The following is an 18,417-nucleotide window of genomic DNA, read 5'->3' on the forward strand; positions in this document are numbered from 1 at the left end:
GATTCCATTCACTAAAGAGTGCAAAAGAGAAGTGTGATGAGACTTGCGCTGTCTCTTTACACTTGCACTCCGTAGTGCAAATGACGAACATTGCTTGGATCGGACCGGTTTGCACCTGAGTGTATTCGAAAGTTGTTCTTTCCTGGCAATTTATCATTTTATTACAAATGAGCTCCTATATATCTAGACTGGTGGAAGTCTCATGGGCCTCACACTTCATTTTGCGGGGCGGGGGAGTTTGGGAGGGGGGGTGGGAGCACTGTTTCAGTCTCCCTTCTGGGTCTCTGATAGACATCTGGGTCTCTGATAGACATTATTAAGGTGGTGCGGGGGGGGGGTGGCATACCATCTTCTGCCCCAGCTAGCCAGTCAGATACTGCAGCTGCTTTCCCCCAGACAACTGTGTTTCGCATGCAGGGCTCAGCTATGAATCCGGCAAGGCCAACTCAGCCTTTCATCCTTCCCAGGTCGATAAATGAGTCCCAACTTGGGCTGGGTGATATTGTATGTAAATCTGTTCCACGTAAAGCGCTTTGGATTAAGGCGCTATATAAATAACCCGTCACGATCCTTTTCTAGCGCTTCCTCGGATAGGCCTGCGCAAGGGGCTGCGGCCCCAGTAGGAAGTGAGAACAGAGCCCGCGGCTCGGCAGGGGAAGTTGTGAAGTACCGGGGCCTCTTGCAGATCACTTCCAGACAAGTGACGCACACATGTGGCGAGAACGCCACAGACTCACAAGACATGGGGTTATGCTGGTCAAGGGGCCGCCTCCCGGGCTTTCCTCAGAACCAGCTGCGCAGATGGAAGATGACGCACCGCGATGTCCTCGAGAAAAGGGGTGGCGACAGCAGGCGGTGTTAAGACAGCTCCAGCAGCAGGCTGTAATAAGTATATATACAGTACAATCAGATGCATAGATTGCATACAGAGATGTTGAGATATGTGTACACTGTACAGTGAGCTACATACACTGGATACTGAGATGCATCCACTGGATAAAGAGATGTATATACAGTATATTGAGATGAATACGTTGCGTAATGAAATGTGTACACTGTACAGTGAGCTACATACACTGGATACTGAGATGCATCCACTGGATACAGAGATGTATATACAGTATATTGAGATGAATACGTTACGTAATGAAATGTGTACACTGTACAGTGAGATACATACACTGGATACTGAGATGCATCCACTGGATACAGAGATGTATATACAGTATATTGAGATGAATACGTTACGTAATGAAATGTGTACACTGTACAGTGAGATACATACACTGGATACTGAGATGCATACACTGGATAAAGAGATGTATATACAGTATATTGAGATGAATACGTTACTAATTAAATGTGTACACTGTACAGTGAGCTACATACACTGGATACTGAGATGCATCCACTGGATACAGAGATGTATATACAGTATATTGAGATGAATACGTTGCGTAATGAAATGTGTACACTGTACAGTGAGCTACATACACTGGATACTGAGATGCATACACTGGATACAGAGATGTATATACAGTATATTGAGATGAATACGTTACGTAATGAAATGTGTGCACTGTACAGTGAGATACATACACTGGAAAATGAGATGCATACACTGGATAAAGAGATGTATATACAGTATATTGAGATGAATACGTTACGTAATGAAATGTGTGCACTGTACAGTGAGATACATACACTGGATACTGAGATGCATACACTGGATACAGAGATGTATATACAGTATATTGAGATGAATACGTTGCGTAATGAAATGTGTACACTGTACAGTGAGATACATACACTGGATACTGAGATGCATACACTGGATACAGAGATGTATATACAGTATATTGAGATGAATATGTTGCGTAATGAAATGTGTACACTGTACAGTGAGCTACATACACTGGATACTGAGATGCATCCACTGGATAAAGAGATGTATATACAGTATATTGAGATGAATACGTTGCGTAATGAAATGTGTACACTGTACAGTGAGCTACATACACTGGATACTGAGATGCATCCACTGGATAAAGAGATCTATATACAGTATATTGAGATGAATACGTTGCGTAATGAAATGTGTACACTGTACAGTGAGCTACATACACTGGATACTGAGATGCATCCACTGGATAAAGAGATATATATACAGTATATTGAGATGAATACATTACGTAATGAAATGTGTACACTGTACAGTGAGCTACATACACTGGATACTGAGATGCATCCACTGGATAAAGAGATGTATATGCAGTATATTGAGATGAATACGTTGCGTAATGAAATGTGTACACTGTACAGTGAGCTACATACACTGGATACTGAGATGCATCCACTGGATACTGAGATGTATATGCAGTATATTGAGATGAATACGTTGCATAATGAAATGTGTACACTGTACAGTGAGATACATACACTGGATACTGAGATGCATCCACTGGATAAAGAGATGTATATGCAGTATATTGAGATGAATACGTTGCATAATGAAATGTGTACACTGTACAGTGAGCTACATACACTGGATACTGAGATGCATCCACTGTATACAGAGATGTATATACAGTATATTGAGATGAATACGTTGCATAATGAAATGTGTACACTTTACAGTGAGCTACATACACTGGATACAGAGATGTATACACTGGATAAAGAGATGTATATACAGTATATTGAGATGAATACGTTGCATAATGAAATGTGTACACTGTACAGTGAGATACATACACTGGATACTGAGATACAGACACTGGATACTGAGATGCATACACTGGATGAAGAGATGTATATACAGTATATTGAGATGAATACGTTGCATAATGAAATGTGCACACTGTACAGTCAGATGCACACACTGGATACTGAGATGCATATACAACGTATAGAGATGCATAAATTGCATATTGAAATGTGCACACTGTACAGTCAGATGCACACACTGGATACTGAGATACATACACTGGATACTGAGATGCATATACAGCGTATAGAGATGCATACATTGCATATTGAAATGTGCACACTGTACAGTCAGATGCACACACTGGATACTGAGATGCATACACTGGATACTGAGATGCATATACAGCGTATAGAGATGCATACATTGCATATTGAAATGTGTACACTGTACAGTGAGATACATACACTGGATACTGAGATACATACACTGGATACTGAGATGCATACACTGGATAAAGAGATGTATATACAGTATATTGAGATGAATACGTTGCATAATGAAATGTGTACATTGGATACTGAGATGCATACACTGGATAAAGAGATGCATACACTGGATAAAGAGATGTATATACAGTATATTGAGATGAATACGTTGCATAATGAAATGTGTACACTGTACAGTGAGATACATGCACTTGATACTGAGATACATACACTGGATACCGAGATGCATACACTGGATAAAGAGATGTATACAGAGTATATTGAGATGAATACGTTGCATAATGAAATGTGTACACTGTACAGTGAGATACATGCACTGGATACTGAGATACATACACTGGATACTGAGATGCATACACTGGATAAAGAGATGTATATACAGTATATTGAGATGAATATGTTGCATAATGAAATGTGTACACTGTACAGTGAGATACATACACTGGATACTGAGATACATACACTGGATACTGAGATACATACACTGGATAAAGAGATGTATATACAGTATATTGAGATGAATACGTTGCATAATGAAATGTGTACACTGTACAGTGAGATACATACACTGGATACTGAGATACATACACTGGATACTGAGATGCATACACTGGATAAAGAGATGTATATACAGTATATTGAGATGAATACATTGCATAATGAAATGTGTACACTGGATACTGAGATGCATACACTGGATAAAGAGATGCATACACTGGATAAAGAGATGTATATACAGTATATTGAGATGAATACGTTGCATAATGAAATGTGTACACTGTACAGTGAGATACATACACTGGATACTGAGATACATACACTGGATAAAGAGATGTATATACAGTATATTGAGATGAATACATTGCATAATGAAATGTGTACACTGTACAGTGAGATACATACACTGGATACTGAGATGCATACACTGGATAAAGAGATGTATATACAGTATATTGAGATGAATATGTTGCATAATGAAATGTGTACACTGTACAGTGAGATACATACACTGGATACTGAGATACATACACTGGATACTGAGATGCATACACTGGATAAAGAGATGTATATAGAGTATATTGAGATGAATACGTTGCATAATGAAATGTGTACACTGTACAGTGAGATACATACACTGGATACTGAGATGCATACACTGGATAAAGAGATGTATATGCAGTATATTGAGATGAATACGTTGCATAATGAAATGTGTACACTGTACAGTGAGCTACATACACTGGATACTGAGATACATACAATGGAAACTGAGATGCATATACAGTATATTGAGATTAATACGTTACGTAATGAAATGTGTACACTGTACAGTGAGCTACATACACTGGATACTGAGATGCATCCACTGGATAAAGAAATGTATATACAGTATATTGAGATGAATATGTTGCATAATGAAATGTGTACACTGTACAGTGAGCTACATACACTGGATACTGAGATGCATCCACTGGATAAAGAGATGTATATACAGTATATTGAGATGAATACGCTGCATAATGAAATGTGTACACTGTACAGTGAGCTACATACACTGGATACTGAGATACATACACTGGATACTGAGATGCATACACTGGATAAAGAGATGTATTTGCAGTATATTGAGATGAATACGTTGCATAATGAAATGTGTACACTGTACAGTGAGATACATACACTGGATACTGAGATGCATCCACTGGATAAAGAGATGTATATACAGTATATTGAGATGAATACGTTGCGTAATGAAATGTGTACACTGTACAGTGAGCTACATACACTGGATACTGAGATACATACACTGGATACTGAGATGCATATACTGTATATTGAGATGAATACGTTACGTAATGAAATGTGTACACTGTACAGTGAGCTACATACACTGGATACTGAGATGCATCCACTGGATAAAGAGATGTATATACAGTATATTGAGATGAATATGTTACGTAATGAAATGTGTACACTGTACAGTGAGCTACATACACTGGATACTGAGATGCATCCACTGGATAAAGAGATGTATATACAGTATATTGAGATGAATACGTTGCATAATGAAATGTGTACACTGTACAGTGAGCTACATACACTGGATACTGAGATGCATCCACTGTATACAGAGATGTATATACAGTATATTGAGATGAATACGTTGCGTAATGAAATGTGTACACTGTACAGTGAGCTACATACACTGGATACTGAGATGCATCCACTGTATACAGAGATGTATATACAGTATATTGAGATGAATACGTTGCATAATGAAATGTGTACACTGTACAGTGAGATACATACACTGGATACTGAGATGCATACACTGTATACAGAGATGTATATACAGTATATTGAGATGAATACGTTGCATAATGAAATGTGTACACTGTACAGTGAGATACATACACTGGATACTGAGATACATACACTGGATACTGAGATGCATATACATATACAGTATATTGAGAAGAATAACTGAGATGCATACACTATATGGTATGTCATGTTATATCAATTGAATGTGGTCTGTGCACTACTGCCATTTGCACTGTGTCCAGGCTCTGTGGCCCATCTGTAAGAGAGCAGGTGGACAGTGTAAGTTGCGAGGAGAGGATGAATGCTAGATTTGGAAAGTATCCCGAGCTCTGCATGCAGGTGCGCTGTGTGCATGTTCTGTGATTAAAAGTGACAATGGCTTTGTGTCCAGAGAGGAGACCCCATGCGCTTGTGGTGCAGGAAGATGCAGGGATGCATGTGTTAGTTGGATTGCAGCGGTGCAGAGTTCAGTTGTTTGAGTTTAGGAAATAGTCTATAAATAGCATTGTGTGAGTGGCTAGTTTACGTTTTGGTGTAGAAGATAAGGATGGGTAGGGATGTGTTTGTGTACTGAAGTGTGATTCCCAGGTGAATGGTCGCAGTGCTGTTACTTGCTGTGTTGTGGTAGCAGGTACTGAAATGTGTACAGTGCAGATTGAAATGCATACAAGCTATCCATCTTGTGAAGTGAGATGTGCATGGACCCATCTAACAACTAATATACACAGCATGGGAAATGATATGAGAAATGTCTTATGCACTATGTACACCCAGATACACAATTTGGTACATTAAAATATTAAAAAGCATCTACTAAATGGAAGAAAGGCACACTGTGAACTCAAAACTCTTGTATGTACTGTGGTATAACATGTATTGTACATTACAATGTGCATGCTATAGAGCAGGGATTTCCAACTACAGGCATAGAGAGCCGCAAACCTGATGGATTTTTATGACACTCCTCATTAATATTCATGAGGAAAAATGTGCAAACATTTAGAATCATGGTATGCAAATTTATCTCATGAATATTAATGAGGAGTATCATTAAAATCAAACTTGGATCCAGTCCTCGAGGCCTGGAGTTGGACTACCCTGCTATAGAGTGAAATATACATATGTATACAGACACACACGCTACATGTTAAAATACATTATAAATTCTTTTTTATTTAATAGTTTTTTAGGGTTTACAATAATTTTTACACTAAGATAAGAACACATGCAAACAAATAACACAACAACACATACTCAAAATTACATCAACTCTATGCTCAGATCATAAAACAATTCATCAAATGACTTCGACGTAATTAACCAATGTAAACATTAATTTGTCCCAAATCTCCCTACATGCTGCATCTCCCTCATACATTCTATTCTTCAAACCCTGGAAGATTCCCTGTCAAAATGATGTCAATACAATTATCAAGGCCTGATTAGCAGTAAGCATTAACCTCTCCCTTAAGTATTTAGTCAGGACCAGGAAGGTAGAATGCAGAAACCTCTCCAAGTGAAATCTCTCTGCCAAGGAAAAGGGGCACTCTAGTACCAAGTGGGCCAATGATTCAATTTGGTCAGAGCTGCACATCCGGCATCCATGCATAACTCTGGCTATAACCAATGTGGGCCCCAGGACTTCTAAAGTGGGCAGAGAATTTAAACAGAATTTAAGATAAGATCCCATTGTTTTTTGGATGGGAACTTCTGCAAGTAGGATCTCAAGTTGGTGAAAATAAATGGTGGTAATCCCTGAACAATAACAATCTGTTCAGGTCATCGTAATCAGAAATTCTGTCCCAAAGTCAATGGGCCTCATCACGAGTTGGGCTGCATTTTCAGCTGTAATACTGCCGACTGTAATTGCCCTAGCACCAACCGGCCCGATGGTATTACCATCAGATCATGGGTAGGGCCTTAACGGTAAATCCCCATTCCTGATTCGGTCCATTGGATCCGATGGGGAATTTTCAGTGCTAATACTGCGGGCTAATACAGCCGGCTGTAATACTGCCGAAAACAGGGATTTTATCCTCCAGAAAAAAGCTAGAGGTAAAACAGCCGATTTAGCGCCCAACTCGTGATAAGGCCAGCCCTTAAATGCGGCTGTAATACCGTTACCACCGCATTTAAGGGCTACAGCCCAACTCGTGATGAGGCCCAATGTCTGAAGAATCCAGGGAGATCATACTAGCGAAGTTCTCACATTTCTTATGAAACCGCAGCAAGAACGAGGAAGAAACCAAGGTACCCCTTAGAATGTCTTTCATCTATGAACAAAGAGAATTTCCATCGGCCTGCAAAATATTGACATACAGAGATAGGCATCTTTTTTATATATTGGGCCCACCAAGATGTGAGGCCCAACTCCAGTCTGATAGCACTTATCGGCATAGATTTGGGGAGACCTACAACAGCCTTCCAAGCTTTCCCTTCTAGTCTGTTTTTAATGTATACATCTCAATTAGGGGCAACAAAGAGAAAGCACAAGGTTTGCTCTGAAGAGCCTTCATGAGAGTAATGCCAGGCCCAAGTTTTGTTGTCATTTTATCTTTTTGCAGCTGGATTGTTTTATTGTTGAAATTAGGAACCCACGATAAATTATAGTGGGAACCTGTTCAATTTTGGTCTGATTTAGGTTCCAAGACTAGGATTTGGGCTTTCGCTTTGTAGAATAGGGCAATGCAAATGACTCCCTGGGGTTACTTTTAAGATTGTTCCTCTTCATGTAACCATATACCCCATCCAGAAGTCTCTGAAGGCCAGCCGGAGTATAATCCATAAACAAGAGGTTGTACGCATAGGCAATGATGTTGGCTCTTCGATCGCCCCATTTGGGCATGTACCCCGCCCATAGTAAAGACTCCTTCCACAAGTCTGCTAGAAAGAGGATAAACAGAATTGGGCTTAGGGCACAGCCCTGGTGGACCCCTCTTGTGACAGTAATGGGGCTGGACAAGTCACCCTGTGTGTTCAATCCAACACTTACAGAATTGTTGCTACATAGCAACCGGATCATTCTCAAGAGACCCCGGCAGATTCCCCACTTCTCCAACGTTGTCCAAAGAATAGCTATATCGATGTTATCAAAAGCAGTTGTTAAGTCTAACACTGCCACATATAATGATTTACCAAAGGCACCGCCAATATTCAAAGTGCAGGCAGACAGAGCCAGGGCATTTATAGATGTCCCAACCCCTTTCCTAAATCCTGTTTGTAGGTGGCTTAACAGGTTGTCAGCCTCCACCCACTTTGTAAGGTCCCTCAAAATTAATTTCACAAATACTTTTGCTGAGGAATCAATTAAGGCTATGGGGCCGGTAATTAGCAGGGTCATCTCTAGACCCTGCTTTAAACATTGGAACTGTGATAGTTTTATTCCAAGAGCTAGGACAAGCTGCACCAACCGCGATGTTGGAAAACAATCTAAAGAGGATGTCAGCCCACAAGGGGGCATTGGCCCTCATTACGACCCTGGCGGAAAGGGGTTTACGCCGGCGTAAACCATGGCGCACCTTTCCGCCTGAGTACGAGTTCCCGTAGCGCCATGGTGATTTTTACGCCTGCTTTTTGCAGGTGGAAAAATCCATGGCGCTACGGGACTTGTTGTTAATTACGCCACCGTAATTTACGGTGGCGTAATTAACGCCTTCCCCACTCCCATTATACCCTATGGGGCAAAAATGGGAATGGGGAAGGGTAAATGGGGATTGGGGACTTACCGCCCCGCCAAGGTCGGAATGGGGCGGTAAGTCCGCCAACCACCATGGCGGAGTTGGCAGCTTAGCGCCATGGACCATGGTGCAAATTGCACCATGGTTCTCCCCCAGGGTCGTAATGAGGGCCATTGTCTTTAAATAACTGGTTCGAGGCGCCGTCTGGTCCAGAGGACCTTGAGTTATTTAACTTCTCGATCACCATGATTATATCATCTCCATCAAATTGAAACTCCCAGGAAGCAGGGTCCATGGCATATCTTAAGAGGGTTATGTGAGCTGTAGAGCTGCACAATTGAAATCAGTAGGTACAAGTAGCCAAGTAACACTTACACACTTAAAGTTACATATAAATATGTATTTATAATATACACAAGGTTTTAAATAAGCATTCTTTAAAAAGCGTTATCTACTAGTAACATTCAATCAAAGTTAGGATTCAGTTTTGAAAAGGCAATAGAAGTTGGTAAATACTTTTCTTATGCTAACACATGTTCCAACACACGCAGTGACTTCAGAAAAGGTCAGTATTGCAGTTATTTCAGTTACCAATTCAGTTATTGAGTTATGAAAGGAAGGAAAGGCTAGAATGAGATTTAGAACATACTTTCAACAGTTTTTAAAACAATTACAATCAATCTCCCAGTGGGAGGCAGGTAGACTTGTATCACAGCAATAATAGTGTCAACAATTATAACCTATGAGGGAACATGTACTGCCAAAGCCAGTAGGTTCAGAGGAGTGCCTTCAGGGAGCCCGGACAGCCAAAGTCAATGGACAAAGTAAATAGTTTTGATGTACTTCTTCTTAGATAAAGTCTTGGCAAAGTTAGTAAGTTCAGAAGAAATCACTGTGACTCAAGTGAGCTACTTTGTAGAGAGCACAAGTTAGGCCAGTGCAGGTGAGTTGAGATCAACTCCAAAAAGTGCTTCCCAAGGCAGGAAGCACAATTTATGGCTGAAAGGTGAACACCCCAAGCCCCACCATACCTGTGATTCGAAGAACATTTTTCCAGCTGGATTCCTCCTGGCTACAGCTTGGCAGACCGTTTTCCTGGACCTTGGTCGTGGTGACGAAAGGGAGGGCGTCTGGCGGGCTCCTGCAGCAGTACCCGGGAGAGGGACTCCCCAGCAATGGATTTCCTTTGCTTCAGCGGCACTTCAGGGTTTTGCCACCCTTTCCTCGGCACCAATGAAGAATAAAAGCTCTTGAAGTTGTTTGCTCCCTTGTCCTGGACTCTGTTGAGGGAACTCGGGATCAGGATTTCCTGCTTCTACAGGGTCTGCTGGATACCCACAAAGATTTGGCCGGATTCGGAATTGGCAAGATGATGCACTCGTCAATGGTCACAGGACCCGGGGCATTGGGCTTCATCAGCTCTGGTGAGGTACAGCAAGTCGTGGGCTGCGTCAAATGGAAGCTTGTCTTGAGGCTAGTTGGTCCCGTCAACCCAAGGGAGGAAGTCGTCCTGTACGGGTCTTCCCAGTCAATTTGAAAACGGGGTCAGCACAGCTACAGGGCTTCACCGGGCACTTTTCGATCCATGAGGGGGCGGGTGGCGTCTCTTCACGTCTTCTTCTTCAGATGTTCTTCTCCAGTGGTAGACTCTGCCTCTAGTCCCAAAAACCTTGCTTTTTATGTGATTTCCCATTCATTCACAGTCTAGACTGTCAATCACACACCAGCCAGCCGGCCAATCAGGACTGGTTTCACTCAGGCACACCTAGAGACAAAGGACAGGGAAGTTTCTCCTGCCTTTCTAGACACACTGGAGCCTGGGCGGGCTTCAGAGCTGAAGCCTGCCAGTGACAAAATGCACAAAGGGCTCAAACTAGATTCAACTAACAGAGTAATAGCCAAGAAAGAAATACCAAACAGAAAATGGCAAAAAAAGAAGACAGGATCCATTTTGGAAAATAATTGTCACCCATGGGTGCTGTACTGCAGCTGAGGGTTCAGCCTGCGGTAGAAATGCACACTGGTAGTAACAATAAAACCCTGCCACCAGCCATTTAAAGTAGGTTAGTGTAACAAAAAATGTTACATGAGAAGTGGAATAGGGCATTACTAAGTAACCCCCCAGCACTCCACATAGGGTGGTGTGTGCTGGTCCCACAAAGAAAATGGTAAGTAAAACAGGGATCATCTTATTATTCTTCAGAACCGTAGTTCACCCAAGAAAATGTAATTGTACATTAAGATAAGTCCAAGGGACTTCTGATTGGCACTGCACCTAAGGTGCTGTGTGTCACTATGCAAAAAGCAGGTGCCTATGCGGTTTGTCAGACTCCATAAAACAGTAAAACACAAAAATCCTAGTAAGGAAAAATACACGAGGGAGTGAGAAAAAGGTCCAACTCACTCAGGAGGAACAAGTCACATGCCCTATGCCCTAAGTCCAGCAAAAGAGCTGGGGTCTTTAAGGTTGAAGGGAATTAGCACAGGAATGAAACTTCTCCCTAACAGGCATCGCATAATGTGTTCGGCAGCATTGCGGCATCACATGAGGTTTTAGGCATCATTGCAAGTGGCATTGCATGGGGTATTAGACATTATAGCAAGAGGGGCAATGCACAGGGTTTCCAACATCGTTGCCAGAGGGGAATCACATGGGGTTTCGGGCATCCTTTCAGATGGGGCCTCGCGCAGTGTATCAAACATTTTTATCAATGGGGCATCACACAGCAGCGTATCCTGCATTTTTACCACCGGGGGATTGTCTGTTGACGCAGGTTGATGGCTGTCTGGTGTTCTTTTATCACATGTGGATACTATCCAATGATGCTTATGCTGTCTGTGAGTTAAATTATGTCTTGACAACCACCAATTGTACTACTTTGTCTGTTGCTGCTGGTTGACTGCTGCCTGTTTCCTCCTTCTCCTGCTGGCACGTGCAGACACCATCTGGAGCTGCTTCTTTTAGAGCTGCCCTTTGCCTCTGGGCCCTTAGCCGCAGGGGCTGCTGGGCAGAAGGGCTGCCCTGGGGGTTCAGGACGAAATAGGGTTGGGGAACCAATCACAGGGCTCCTGGGATGAGAATAGGCTGCAACAACAAAGAACACAGAGTGGGGAGGGGGACACGGTGCACGCTGTAGTGCTGGGAGAAGGCACCATGAAAAAGTACAATTTAAGCCAAAAGGGGACCAGGGGAGTCCCTGACTTACCGCTGCTCCGAGCCAAGAGCTAAAGGAGGCTCAAGATGAATAAAGCCTTACACGACCCGACAATGGGTACACACTTGGTGCCTGAGTAAGCCATTGGATGCACCTTGGTCTCCAACTGGAAAACTTCCCAACGAAAGCACTGCTTCTCTTCACTCCAAGCTGAAAATCGCCAGCCAATGGGACACTGTCTTCATAAAAGCACAAGATGGCCGGTGAAGAGAGCCCCTCTGTATCCAGACTAGCGGGCGCACACTCAGGCCGAAGACTAGCCAAAATGTTCTGTGTCAGCTGTCCAGAGTGCCAACAAGAAACATCAACAGGTTCTCAGACCGCCTGGTGATGCCCAGGAAAGAAGCCTCTGGCACGCTCTGGAAGCCACACGTGTGGAAGGTACCCTGCTGTCATGTGACATGACTTTGTGACTCCAGGTTTCCTCCTGCTTCTCTTCTGTGCTGAGGGTGGCGATGCGTTCATCACTTTGAGGGGTGCTGGGACAATAGTATGTGGGTTGTAGGAATAGTTTATAAGGATCACACTGATGTGTCACAATCAATATCGCGTGGTGAAGTCTCTTCCTCAGGTTACACAATGGAACATCCACCAGGCCATCCATCACTATTCACTGATAGGGACCAACTATACATGAACACACACACCCCTGTCACACCTCAAAGGTTCCAAGTCACATCACTACATGAGGGGCAGGACGTCACAAGGGCACATTGGGTGGGAAGAAGTAGAGTGATGCAGAAAAGGAAACGGGAAAGGAGGTATAGTGAAAAGGGAACTGGGGACAATACACAGAAAGAGGAAATAAGATAAAGTAGGAATTAGAAAAAAGGTGGGAAGAGCACAATGAAAAAGAGCACAAGCGCAAAAATGGAAGATGGGGTAAAGGGGAATAACAGTAGAAAATGTAAGTCTTAAGGAAAGAGCGAGGGACAGAAAAAAGAAGTAAAGATAGACAAACAAAAGAGTAAGACAAATAAAGTGGAACATACGAAAAGAAAAGTGACAGTAATGAAAATGAAAGCACCCAAGAAGGAACGAGAGAAAAAAAATCAAAGAAAAAGGAGGGGGAAAGAATTGTATGGATAGGGAGAAAGAAAGGATAAGAGGATCAAGCAACCACCAAAACTGAAAAGAACAATAAAGAATACCAGAAGAAAAACAACAAATAATTTAAAAAAAGAAAGGGTCAATGAAAGAATTTAGCAAAGGACAATGGGCAAGAACAAATGAAAAAACACATTAGAAAAAGTGTAATACCGAACATGGGAGATGAAATAGAGCACATGATAGACAGAAAAACAAAGAAAGAAAAAAAGACAGACACACACACACAGAAAGAAGACCACCATGAGAAAGAAAGAAAGAAAGAGAGAAAGAAAGAAAGAAAGAAAGAAAGAAAGAAAGAAAGAAAGAAAGGAAGAAAGAAAGAAAGAAAGAAAGAAAGAAAGAAAGAAAGAAAGAAAGAAAGAAAGAAAGAAAGAAAGAAAGAAAGAAAGAAAGAAAGAAAGAAAGAAAGAAAGAAAGCTGCACAGTCTAGAACAAGGAACCATGAAAAAAGAAAGACTGCAAAGGGAAAATAAATGTAAAAGATGATAGAGAAGAAATGGAAGAACTAGATAAAGGAAATCGGAAATAATAACATTGAAAAAGGAAGAGTAAAAGAAAGAACAAAAATAAACATGCATAGAAAAAAACAAAGCAAGCGAGTTAGCGACGGAGAAAGAAAGAAAGGACAGACAACAGAGGGGAAGCTGGAGACTGAATACAAAAGTAAGAAAGAGAAAGGGCGGCCATAAGAAGGAAAAGAATAATGAAATGATAGAAGGAAAATAGGAACATAAAGGAAGAAAAAGAGAGCAGCAGAGAGAGCAAATAAATCAGGAAAAGAGGAAAGTAAAAGGAAAAATAGCAAATAACAATATCTAAGGGGGAGGTTGAAAGTCCCAGGAGGATAGCTCAGTGGCAACGTGCTCGACTTAGAAACAAGACGTCATGAAGCAACACAGCTTCGATTCCCGGGTCTGCGCGGTTAAGCGCGTTATAAATACGCAACTAAGACAAACATGTTCCTGCAACAGCGCCTCAATGCCCCCGGGCTATGTGAGCGCTTTAAAGATGCAATTAAATAAATAAAAGTAGAAAAGAAGCAACAAAAAATGTAAGAAAATAAAGAAGGACGGTAAGAAAGAGGAAGAAGGAAAATACTATTAAATAGAAGAATGCATTCTAAGGAGAAAGGAACACAAAGAGGATTGGAATTTGGGAGAAGGAACTGAAGAGAGAAAGGTAAAGAAAAAAGGAACATAGAGGAAAAAGTTCAAGAAATGGGAACAATGAAAACTATCAAATAAAGAGACAAAAGTTGAGAAGCTAAGAAATGTAGAAAGAATTTGAAGAAGAGACCTAAAGAAAGGAAGGGGTGGGGCAACATGTAAGAGTTAGTAAAGAACGAAGAGATAGAAAAACAAAGAAATAGAAGAGAAACGACAGGAAGGACAGCGAAAACAGCACGGAACAGGGAAAGACAGCTGATAGCACATCTAAAAGGAGAATAAAAAAACGGGATCAAAAAGGAGGGGTGTGAAAATACAGGTAGGCGGCAAAAAATAAGGAACTAGAATGGACGGGAACGACGAGAAAGAAAAGGGAGACGGAAGGAGATGGGAGAAGGAAAATGAGAAAGAGGCACGAAGAAAAACAGCTGAGTAGGAATGGAGGCTGACGAAGGAGAGTAGAGTCAGAGAAAAGAAAGGGAATCTGAAAGGGTGAGTCAGAGGAGGAAAGACTGTCGCTCAGGGAGTTGCTAGGTCTGGAAAAGACCCGAGGCTACGCTGATGTCGGAACTGTTGGGACTGGGGGCTAGCTAGTCTTTGGCTGTAACTCCATAGATTCTATCCGGGGCTACAACCAAAAGATCAGGGGCTATAGTCCCTTTAGCCCCCCGCTGCCCTTAGCAACGCCCCGGCTCAGCCAGACTCTCCTGCCAGCTCATAGCTGAGTGATAAGGAATGTGACAGGGAGGGACTATCCAGGCTGGAAAGAGACTCCCCACGCAGGGCCCTGGTCACCAGCACTGTGCAGGGGTCAGGAAACGAAACTTCCCACTCATAATGAGTTCAGCATGCAGGGCCCCGGCCACCAGCACTGTGCAGGGGTCAGGAAAAAAACTCTCCACTCTCACTGAGGCCAGCACGCAGGGCCCAGACCACCCAGCACTGTGCAGGGGTCAGGAAAATAAACTCTTCACTCGCACTGAGACCAGCACGTAGGACCCTGGCCAACAGCACTGTGCAGTCAGGAAAAGAAACTTTCCACTCACATTGAGGCCAGCACGTAGGATCCTGGCCACCGCCACTGTGCACAGGGTCTGGAAAAGAAACTCTCCACTAGCACTGAGGCCAGCACGAAGAGCTCCGACCACCGAGCACTGTGCAGGGGTCAGGAAAATAAACTCTCCACTCGCACTGAGGCCAGCACGCAGGGCCCAGAACACCCAGCACTGTGCACGGGGTCAGGAAAAGAAACTCTCCACTCGAACCGAGGCCAGCACGCAGGGCCCTGACAACCCAGCACTGTGCACAGGGTCAGGAAAAGAAACTCTCCAATCTCACTGAGGCCAGCACGCAGGGCCCCGACCACCCAGCACTGTGCACAAGGTCAGGAAAAGAAACTCTTCACTCGCACTGAGGCCAGCATGCTGGGCCCCGACCACCCGGCACTGTGCAGGGGTCAGGAAAATAAACTCTCCACTCGCACTGAGGCCAGCACGCAGGGCCCAGAACACCCAGCACTGTGCACGGGGTCAGGCAAACAAACTCTCCACTTGCACTTAGGCCAGCAAGCAGGGCCCGGGCCACCAGCACTGTGCACAGGGTCAGGAAAAGAAACTCTCCACTCGCACTGAGGCTAGCATGCAGGGCCCCGACCACCCAGCACTGTGCAGGGGTCAGGAAAATAAACTCTCCACTCGCACTGAGACCAGCACGTAGGACCCTGGCCAACAGCACTGTGCAGGGGTCAGGAAAAGAAACTTTCCATTCACATTGAGGCCAGCACGTAGGACCCTGGCCAACAGCACTGTGCAGGGGTCAGGAAAAGAAACTCTCCACTCGCACTGAGGTCAGCACGTATGGCCCTGGCCACCAGCACTGTGCACAGGGTCAGGAAAAGAAACTCTCCAATCGCACTGAGGCCAGCACGCAGGGCCCCGACCACCCAGCACTGTGCACAAGGTCAGGAAAAGAAACTTTTCACTCGCACTGAGGCCAGCATGCTGGGCCCCGACCACCCGGCACTGTGCACAGGGTCAGGCAAACAAACTCTCCACTCGCACTTAGGCCAGCACGCAGGGCCCCGGCCACCCAGCAGTGTGCAGGGTCAGGAAAAGAACCTCTCCACTCGCACTGAGGCCAGCACGCAGGGCCCCGGCCACCCAGCACTGTGCAGGGGTCAGGAAAAGTACTCTCCACTCGCACTGAGGTCTGCATGCAGGGCCCCGACCACCCAGCACTGTGCAGGGGTCAGGAAAAGAAACTCTCCACTCGCACTGAGGCTAGCACGCAGGGCCCCGACCACCAGCACTGTGCAGGGTCACGAAAAGAAACTCTCCACTCGCACTGAGGCCAGCACGCAGGGCCCCGACCACCAGCACTGTGCAGGGTCAGGAAAAGAAACTCTCCACTCTCACTGAGGCCAGCACGCAGGGCCCAGACAACCCAGCACTGTGCAGGGGTCAGGAAAATAAACTCTCCACTCGCACTGAGACCAGCACGTAGGACCCTGGCCAACAACACTGTGCAGGGGTCAGGAAAAGAAACTTTCCACTCACATTGAGGCCAGCACGTAGGACCCTGGCCAACAGCACTGTGCAGGGGTCAGGAAAAGAAACTCTCCACTCGCATTGAGGCCAGCACGTAGGATCCTGGCCACCGCCACTGTGCACAGGGTCTGGAAAAGGAACTCTCCACTCGCACTGAGGCCAGCACGCAGGGCCCCAACCACCCAGCACTGTGCAGGGGTCAGGAAAATAAACTCTCCACTCGCACTGAGGCCAGCACGCAGGGCCCGACCACCCAGCACTGTGCACAGGGTCAGGAAAATAAACTCTCCACTCGCACTGAGGCCAGCACGCAGAGCCCCGAACACCCAGCACTGTGCTGGGGTCAGGAAAAGAAACTCTCCACTCACACTGAGGCCAGCACGCAGGGCCCTGACCACCCAGCACTGTGCAGGGGTCAGGAAAAGAAACTATCTACTCGCACTGAGGCTAGCACGCAGGGCCCCGCCAACCAGCACTGTGCACAGGGTCAGGAACAGAAACCCTCCACTCGCACTGAGGCTAGCACGCAGGGCCCCGACCACCAGCACTGTGCAGGGTCAGGAAAAGAAACTCTGCACTCTCACTGAGGCCAGCACGCAGGGCCCCGACCACCCAGCACTGTGCACAAGGTCAGGAAAAGAAACTTTTCACTCGCACTGAGGCCAGCATGCTGGGCCCCGACCACCCGGCACTGTGCACAGGGTCAGGCAAACAAACTCTCCACTCGCACTTAGGCCAGCACGCAGGGCCCCGGCCACCCAGCAGTGTGCAGGGTCAGGAAAAGAACCTCTCCACTCGCACTGAGGCCAGCACGCAGGGCCCCGGCCACCCAGCACTGTGCAGGGGTCAGGAAAAGTACTCTCCACTCGCACTGAGGTCTGCATGCAGGGCCCCGACCACCCAGCACTGTGCAGGGGTCAGGAAAAGAAACTCTCCACTCGCACTGAGGCTAGCACGCAGGGCCCCGACCACCAGCACTGTGCAGGGTCACGAAAAGAAACTCTCCACTCGCACTGAGGCCAGCACGCAGGGCCCCGACCACCAGCACTGTGCAGGGTCAGGAAAAGAAACTCTCCACTCTCACTGAGGCCAGCACGCAGGGCCCAGACAACCCAGCACTGTGCAGGGGTCAGGAAAATAAACTCTCCACTCGCACTGAGAC

At 44.8% G+C, this 18,417-nt stretch overlaps 1 protein-coding gene across 1 annotated transcript; it reads left to right on the top strand.

Annotated features, from left to right (window-relative positions):
- The first annotated feature begins 1,402 nt into the window (after positions 1 to 1,402).
- On the top strand, positions 1,403 to 5,704 carry LOC138520528 (centrosomal protein of 135 kDa-like). The gene has a single exon (XM_069632875.1). The coding sequence runs from the start codon at positions 1,403 to 1,405 to the stop codon at positions 5,702 to 5,704; it is 4,302 nt and encodes a 1,433-aa protein (XP_069488976.1).
- Positions 5,705 to 18,417: the final 12,713 nt, after the last annotated feature.

The sequence above is a fragment of the Ambystoma mexicanum genome, chromosome 13 (assembly GCF_040938575.1).
Source record: "Ambystoma mexicanum isolate Mex_15411 chromosome 13, UKY_AmexF1_1, whole genome shotgun sequence".
NCBI lineage: Eukaryota > Metazoa > Chordata > Amphibia > Caudata > Ambystomatidae > Ambystoma > Ambystoma mexicanum.

Coding starts and splice junctions, on each gene's coding strand:
- LOC138520528 (XM_069632875.1), top strand. CDS start 1,403: ATGCATCCACTGGATACAGAGATGTATATACAGTATATTGAGATGAAT.